The sequence below is a fragment of the Tiliqua scincoides genome, chromosome 3 (genome assembly GCF_035046505.1).
Source record: "Tiliqua scincoides isolate rTilSci1 chromosome 3, rTilSci1.hap2, whole genome shotgun sequence".
NCBI classification, from domain to species: Eukaryota; Metazoa; Chordata; class Lepidosauria; order Squamata; family Scincidae; genus Tiliqua; species Tiliqua scincoides.
The window spans coordinates 62,688,463-62,697,380 of record NC_089823.1 but is presented as its reverse complement, the minus strand read 5'-3'; the positions used below and the strand labels follow the sequence as shown (position 1 = coordinate 62,697,380).

The following is an 8,918-nucleotide window of genomic DNA, read 5'->3' as shown; positions in this document are numbered from 1 at the left end:
ACTATTTCCCCAAAGGCTTATAAGTAATAGCAGTACATCTGACTGATAAAAATGAAAATAGAAAAGGCTGCATTTATTTGAAAATGTTCTACAAAATTTAACTCTTCATTGTAGCCAGCACCAGTTCCTTCTATGGGAAGAAGCAGCTCATCATCATTCATGAATTAAGTTGGTTGTTTCACAAAACTGACATAGTAGATTTTAATAATGTGCTGATTTAATCAGTCATCACACTTACATTGATGTTCTCCTTTTCTTTAATGACAGCTAATGTGTTGCAGGAGGACTCAATGGAGCAGGACGTGGAGAGCCCTGTGCCAATTCACCCACTTAAGTTGCCCAAGCAAGCCAGAGAAGATCTGCCAAAGCACTTAAGCAAAGAATGTACCAAGAGGAAAATCCAGAGGTATGTCAGAAAAGATGGAAAATGCAACGTCCACCATGGAAATGTCAGAGAGACTTATCGTTACCTGACTGATATCTTCACAACCTTGGTTGACCTCAAATGGCGATTCAACCTTTTGATTTTTGTCATGGTTTACACAGTGACCTGGCTTTTCTTTGGATTCATCTGGTGGCTAATTGCTTATATCCGAGGAGATATGGAACATATAGGGGACAAGAAATGGACCCCATGTGTCAGTAACCTCAATGGGTTTGTCTCAGCCTTTTTATTCTCCATAGAGACTGAAACCACCATTGGATATGGTTATCGAGTCATCACAGACAAATGTCCAGAAGGAATTATTCTGCTTTTAGTTCAGTCTGTTTTAGGATCTATTGTTAATGCTTTCATGGTTGGCTGTATGTTTGTGAAAATATCGCAGCCCAAGAAGAGAGCAGAAACCCTAGTATTTTCTACCAATGCTGTAATTTCCATGCGAGATGGAAAGCTATGTCTAATGTTCCGAGTTGGGGACCTTAGGAATTCGCACATTGTGGAGGCATCGATACGAGCCAAGTTGATCAAGTCTAAACAGACAAAGGAGGGGGAATTTATACCACTCAACCAAACAGATATTAACGTAGGCTATTACACGGGGGACGATCGTCTCTTTTTGGTGTCACCGCTGATCATCAGCCATGAAATAAACCAACAAAGTCCTTTCTGGGAGATTTCCAAAGCCAAATTGTCCAAAGAGGAATTAGAAATCGTTGTAATCCTAGAAGGAATGGTGGAAGCAACAGGTAATGTTTATCATGCTCATTTTCTATAATCCTAAACATGTTAATGTTTAAAATCTGCTGCATTGTGAAAGAGATGAAATATAATCAGAGGAGAAATGCAAGACACAAGCTGCAATCCTAGCCACACTTTCATGAGAGTAAGCTCCACTGAACAAATAAGACTTACTTCTAAGTAGACCTGGTTAGGATTGTGCCCACAGAGCCCATGCCTCCAAAAATATGACACAGAATATTTATAGTACAATCCTACATATGTTTACTCGGAAGTATGTTCCATTTTCTTCAACAGGACTCACTTCAAGTTCAGGTTTATAGGATTGCAGCCTTTTTCTTGCCATTTGATTTGGAGTGCAAACAGAGCACTTCGAAACAAGAGGAAGCAGAAGTAAGAGGGCAATGCAACATTTTAAAGTGCCAAAGCAAAATGACTTAAGGTGGAGGATAACAGGATACTGGGTTCTTCCCAAGAATTGCAGCCTTCATGGTCTGATGCTCTGATTCATTTTCCTTTGAGGAAACACAGAAGGAGAGAGTCAGAACTGTGAAGGAGCCTCCAAGGCTGATAGCATCTCCCAGGGAAATCTATCTCACACCTTACGAACTGCTGTGCTGAGTTATTGCTGGTGCTTATAGCTCCCTGGTGTTCACTGTGCCATGAAGAGCCATTATTTTAACCCCACTTAGTTGTAGCAATCTGGTAATGTTTGCTACAAGCATAAGCACTCAGTGTTATTCCATTTAGCATCCAGAGCATCCTCTGTTTAATTGCCTGCTTAGGTCAATTCAATACTTACGTACTTTAGATTTTAAGCCACTTTCAAAGAAGGTATCACCAGGGCTGGCCCTTCCATGAGGCCAACTGAAGTGGTTGCCTCCAGCAGCAGGTTGGTGGGGGAGTGCCCATCTCTGTCTGCCTACCTGCCTCCACTGCTTCTCCTCCTCCTTCCATTCTCTGGATTGAAAAAGGAAGAGGGGGACAAAGAGGAAGAGGAGGGGAGAAAAGTTCTGAGCTAGAACATTGGAGAGTGGGAGGAGCAGAGACTGGCACATCATCAGGTGTAAGGGTAGCATTTGGCAGGCTGGTTCATAAGTCAGGAGGTCTTGGCCTGGCCTTGGGTCTCATATTATCTGAAATATTCACTTTGAGCCAGTTACTTCCCAGTCAGCTAGACAAATCCATGAATACTCAATCCTAGCTTCAATGAGGATATTTGGCGTCTGCATTGCACTTTTTGACACGTGTTATCTTGATGTTGTGCTTATAACAGTCCGGCAAGGTATGGAAGTATTATTATTCTCAGCAACTGTTACCCTGCACATGCCCGATCTTGTCTGATCTTGGAAGCTAAGCAGGGTCAGGCCTGGTTAGTACTTGGATGGGAGACCACCTGGGAATACTGGGTGCTGTAGGCTTATACCATAGTCTTTCGAGACTGAAGGTTGCCAACCAACAACAACGGGGGAGTTAAACTTATAGCTCACGACAGAGGTGAGATTCAAACCAGAAACTTCCTGATTTGCACTTCAGTTTCTTAGTTGAAGGTTCTTCGATAGCAATGCTGGGAAAGAGCACTGCCCAAAACGTTAGATGCTGCCAGACTAGATGGTATTGGACATGATAGACCAACTCAGTAGCTTTAGATATTTCTAGTGCTATAAGCTTTGTATGACCTTTTTCAATGCATCTGTAAGTGTTCTACACATATTTGGGGCTGGAGCCAGATGATCCTGCTCTTGGACAAGGGAGGTGGACTCAATGGTCTTCTGGTTCCTTCTCACCCTGTAACAACAGAGTCCAGTGGGCTGAGTGGTGATGACCTCAAGCCCATGACAGACTCCACACCTTGGACTTCTCTTGCAACCAAAACCATGAAGTGGATGCTGACTGTCCTCCTTAAACACATGCCATTAGTGGCACGAGAACACTGATGCCAAATAATAAAAGCAGAGCAAGAGAGAACATTTTCTGAGATTCCCAGCTGTTGCCAACAGGAAGACATGTGCTAACAACACTCCCAACCAGTTTGGTTTGATTCGCATGCAGCCTGCTGATTATGTCAGAGAAATACATGCACTGGTTAGCAAAATATAAAACCAAACAACCAAAGTCCTCCCAAGGTGTACTCATTTAGAGATAATGATGGATTGGACAACGCACAAGTAGAAAGGGATGTGCACAGCCACAGCAAACTGTACTTTCTGCATAAAAACATGTTCAAGCACTGGGTAGATAAAAGTGCATTTCATTAAAAATTCATATAGGCAGAGTACAGGATAACAATGGCAACATCCAGGCACAATCACAGTAAAAGGAGAGGGAATCACAAAGTAGGTCTCTCTGAAGGCCTACTGGTCTCCAGTGGGTCTCCTTGGACCCGTCCCAGCTCTTTTGCTGGCATAAGTCTGAGAAGTCTCCTGGGGAGTGATGGTTCAGGGCCAGATGTGGAGATAGGATCTTGGTGTGTGCTGCTGTTGCTGAGATCCTCCTGAAGACCCTGAACAACCCTAGTTGAGCCCGCTCCCCAGCCCTAAACCCTAAACTACCCACAATCCGTCCTTGCCACCAACATACCTGGTATAGTGGGGCATCCAGGAGCTACTGGCACATACACAGAGCCTCTGGCTGTTTGCACCAGCTTTAGTGGTGCTGCACCAGGACTTACAGCAGCAGATGGTGAGATCTGCTACTATAAAAGCCCAATAGGCTTGTGCTACTGGTCTTATATGTGCTTTTTGTAGAACTAAGAGATCATAACTGGATGTATTTTTACTGCACCATTCCCCCAATGACCTGGCTGCCCAAGGCGACCCAAGAGATATCCTTTGCTATACTGTGACGTCTAGTTGGTTTGTTAGCTGTGAGTCACTATTTCCTTTTCCTTCTGCAAAGGAACAAGAGAAGAAAGCCAGTTTTATTTCCTGCAGCTTCTGACTAGCAGAAGAGGCAAGAAAATGGCCAAACAGAATTGCATGGCAGAAAATGTCATGGTATTACTGAAAGAGCCATCTAAATTCTCAGGTTAAGACCCCACACTACATTCTTGTAGGTGTTACGTACTTTACATTGTGGGGTGTTATTGATCCCTGTGCAACTATATTGTTTAAATAAATAAGGAAAGTTCTCAATAAAGTGCATGCGTGCGTGTGTGTGAGCTCAATCCTAACTGCGCCCTGGGCTGGCACATGTCCCTTGTGCTGGCCTGGGAGGGTCGCAAATGTGCCATAAAGCATTTTCCACCTCTGTGGAAGTAAGCCGCACTGGCAAGTGCACAGGTGCCCTGGCCCACAGATGCCAAATCCAGCCTCTGCAGCAGCAAGAGAAGATAGGCCAAGCTTGGTCGGAGTGGGGGTCTGAGGAGGCGGGCAGAGGGCAGAGAGGAGGTGGGGAGGGTGTGTTTTTCAGGGTGGGGGAGGGAGGGCAGCAGGTGGGCCCATGGGTAGGCAGGCAGGGAGGGAGCGGGAGGTGGAGCTCCCCTAGTTCCCATTCCTGGGTGGCGTGGAGCGGCTTCTGGCCAGGTGGCGCAGATCTGAGTAGACCCATTGGGGCCACTGCGGCTCTCCTGGGGGTAAGGAGAAAAGTTTCCCCTTGCCTCGGGCTGAGCCTCAGTCAGCCCCAAACTTGCACTGGATACAGGCCCATTGACCTGCCTGTTCCAGCACAAGTTAGGATTTCGTTGCCTGTGTGTTTGTGCTTGCAAGTGGTCTCATGCCTAATACAATTCCCCAGATTTTTTTTTAACTTTCTTCGAATACATCAGACCCCAGTACTGGATTGACACATAAATCTTGACTTTGACAGAGCGTTCAGTGTGCAGGGTTTAAATAGAGCATAGGGGATCTAGTGGTGAACTTGATTTTTATTCAGGTTTTTCCAGTACTATAAATTAGTTTGTTGTGGACTTTAATTGGCAAGACAACCATCAGCGAACCCTTTCCAAAGCATCATTGTGGGTCATCACTACCATCTCCACATTGTAGATTTACAAGTGTATTTTACTGTTTTTATTTCCTTCCCTCATGCTGAAAGCAATACACATTTGCAATGTGGCTTGCTTTATAGGCCATCTATGCCTTGCCTTGACATTTTTACAGTGCTTTGTGATTCCCTCTCCTTTTACTGTGATTGTGCCTGGATGTTGCCATTGTTATCCTGTACTCTGCCTATATGAATTTTTAATGAAATGCACTTTTATCTACCCAGTGCTTGAACATGTTTTTATGCAGAAAGTACAGTTTGCTGTGGCTGTGCACATCCCTTTCTACTTGTGCTTAGTTACATCTGTATTTGTTCCTTTCTGAAGTGCTTGTCTACATACGTGCCTGCGGGCAACCTTCAAAAGCACAGTGACAGCTGCATTGGCGCCAGATGTACATCAGTGCAACATTGTGTTAGTGTCCATAGCACATTCATTGGCAGAACTGGGGTTAGGATGGCAGGGCTGTCATTGAACCAGCATTCAACTGGTGTATGCCCTGACTTATACCACTCAGGCTGGCATTTCCAAATTGCGTCATAAAGTGATTACACAGGCCTACAAAATGGAGGGTCAGAAAGGTTTTCCCTAAACTTTATGCTGGTTAGATATGAATTTGGGGTGCCGATTCCAAAAATGGCACCCGTTTTGCCCTATCACGTCTAGTTTTGGAGATATAGTATAGCCTCATTAGTGAATGGTTCAAGCAGCTTCCTCATGAGGAAGCCATGGTGTAGGCTTCCTCATGAGAAAGCTGCTTGAACCATTCACTAATGAGGCTATACTATATCTCCAAAACTAGACGTGATAGGGCAAAACGGGTGCCATTTTTGGAATCGGCACCCCAAATATACCCAGCAATTGGTGTAACGTTTAAGGAAGCAAAATGTGTGTTGGCCTGTGTTATCAGCCCAACTCCAGTTTTAGGGTGTCATGTCAAGTGGGATGATAATGTCTTAATATTGGTAACTCTTGATGAAGGAAGACACTTTCCCAGCCCCCTCAGGCACTACTTACTGACATTTCTGTTCTATAGAAAAATACTGGAACATTGAATAGAACACATTTATGTTGCAGACATGGAGCCCACGAAGGGAAATATAATTGTACAACTGGACACTCTGTCCTCATTGTCAGATTTGGAGTTCGGTCAGGCTTCGTCCTGTATGTATAAGAGTACTTGGGGCTTGGGTTTTACATAGATGATTGTACTGTAAAATTGCCACGAACATAGAATGTGCCAAGGAGGATCACTGGCCTAACACAGTGGCAAGAACAGGAATGTCATCAAGTGTAGACTCAACAGGTAGATGCAACCACAACCAGCTCCTGGATGAATGTACTGGATAAAGCATGAGTTTTCAGTGTGTACACCTGAACAAATGAATGTGCAGTGTGGACCACATTCACATTCTCATAGGTTTCTTCACATAATTAATTATTGTGAATAATGTACACAGTCAAGGGATTTATTGGAGAGTGAAGTAGAACAGTCCCATGTACAAGGAGCAACATTCTCATCTCCCTAGTCTAGTGATTATATCATTACTGTTATTAAAAATATTTCTGTGCTGTTTTCAACATAGCATAGCAAACAAAATAAATGGTTCCCTGTCCCAAAAGAGCTCACCATCTAACGAGCGATGCTGAAGAAACTCTAGCAAAGTAACCATTAGAACAATGATTCCCAAATTCCTTACCTTGGTGACCCACTGCATCATCCACAGTGGGTCATGGTGGATGATCCTGAAGTTGCTTCTGGGCCACACACTTGCACACCTTTCACAACATTAGTTGTGCATGTTTCCCAAAGTGTGTGCCAAGCAGCCTGATGTAATTATATAAGTTCTGAGCTCATAATCTGCTCTTCTACCTTTCAACAGTTTCAGTGGGCTTGTAACTCAGATTATGAGGAACCCTGAACCATAACTCTTTATAGACCTGTTGCAATCTTAACAGTTGCATACATGACACATCCCTGCTAGTTTCTGCACCATCACCCAATGAGGCTCTTCCTCTCCTCCCCCTCACTGGGCAGCCCAGTATACACCATAGTACTCAGGTGCAGTATGTAGAAGGTGGAGCTTAATTCCCTAAATCAGTGCTTCCCAAATTCCTACAAGTGAGTTGGGAGCACTGTAAGCTGTTGCAGGGGAGGGGGGAAGGCAGCAACACGATCCCCAGGGTTGCGTTGCTGCAGGGAATGGGAGGGGAGTTTTCTACTTACCTGCAGCCAGCGCTGCAGTACTGGGGTTCTGAGGTGCCCTCTGTAGGGCTCCCAGTGCCTGCAAAAGTGTTTTAAAAAAAAGAAAATACTGGGCACTTCTGGTTTTCATGACGAAAATCATGACGGATCTCATTGCTGCCTTTCCCCTTCCCCACAACTTAAAGCTGAAGGGAGATGTGCTTCCCTACATGGTGGGTCACAACCCACCAGTTTGGGAACCACTGACCTAAATGAAAGTGAACCTAACCATTCCTAAAGCACATGGAATCATACTGGCCCCAATCTAGGAATCTGGCAATTTTCATTTGAGTTTTCGTTATCAGTCATGTAATTGGAAAGACTTGTGTGCGACCCACTAATTTGATTTTGAAAGCAAATCCTCCTCCTTGTAGCTCCAAAGCTGCCAATACGAATCCTGTGTGCCCAGCCCACCATTTGTTCCATCACAGGCCCAACATTTCTCCCTTAAACAAAAAATAGTACAAAGGGCAAACAGTTTTGTTTAATGAAAACAAGATATTTACAAATAAGGTTATGGGGAAGGACCCAAAAATTAATCTTGTACAAAAAGTGTATGGATATGTTCACCTCTTTATAGCAGATCATCCAAATTAGTTTGCAGTGTCATTAATGTCTCTGACAGACAAGCTTGAAAAAATGTTTGTAGAAAGGTTTATGGTTACATAAAAAGCATGCTCACCAGCTGTGGAAAATGTGTTTGAAAAGTAGCAAACTGTGTGCACAGAATGTTGTTTAGATACTAAATAAGGTTATCAACTAGTTTACCACCTTACAAAGCAGGCCCAACTCTTAACTATTACCCGTTGTTGACTGATTTATTATTATCCCTTTGACGCTGTGCTAATGTATGACCATATTCAGAGCTGTGTGTACACTGAGCCTCTTCTCGTGCTGCATTTTTCACTGAACGTTGGAACCAGAACCCAGAATGCCATCCAATACCATCTCAGGTCTACCACCTCTATGCAGTTACCCAAAAAAGCAGCTTATTATCACACCCTTTGTGTGGTTTTTTCATTTGCAAAAGTGCAGAACTTCTAGTTTGACCTCCTTCATTCACGCTAACCCTACAAATCAAACCAGAAGTTCTGCACTTTCTTGTCTGAAAAAAAATTGAGCTTGGAGCAAGGTAGGGAGGAGGTAGTGATCCAGTTACCACTTGCTTTTAGTGAGTGGAAAGCGTATCAGTACAGATTGCATCCACATCAGGCTGCAGGCAGGTGGAGGCATGCAACAGACTTGGGATGAAGGGCACTCTAAATCCATTGCCCCCTTGCCCCCCCAATCTGCCACTGATGCAATCCACCTCACTTTGCCTAACAGATGGTCTGCCCCGATGTGACCCTTACTGAACAATATAGCACACGCTTTGCATATAGAAGGTTCTAGGTTCAATCCCTGAAATTTCCAGGAGGGGCTGAGAAATACCTCTGTCTAAATCTCTGAAGCGCCATTGCCAATCAGTGTAGCAGACATCACTGAGTTCAATGGACCAATGGTCTGACCTG

The 8,918-nt window shown here is 44.1% G+C and overlaps 1 protein-coding gene across 1 annotated transcript in view; it reads left to right on the top strand.

The window, feature by feature from the left end:
• The first annotated feature begins 260 nt into the window (after positions 1–260).
• Positions 261–8,918, top strand: part of KCNJ6 (potassium inwardly rectifying channel subfamily J member 6) — a 30,965-nt gene continuing 22,307 nt past the window's right edge. Inside the window, exon 1 of the mRNA XM_066619915.1 lies at positions 261–1,188. Within this exon, the coding sequence (XP_066476012.1) occupies positions 261–1,188 (928 nt within the window). The remainder of the gene's footprint in view (positions 1,189–8,918) is intronic.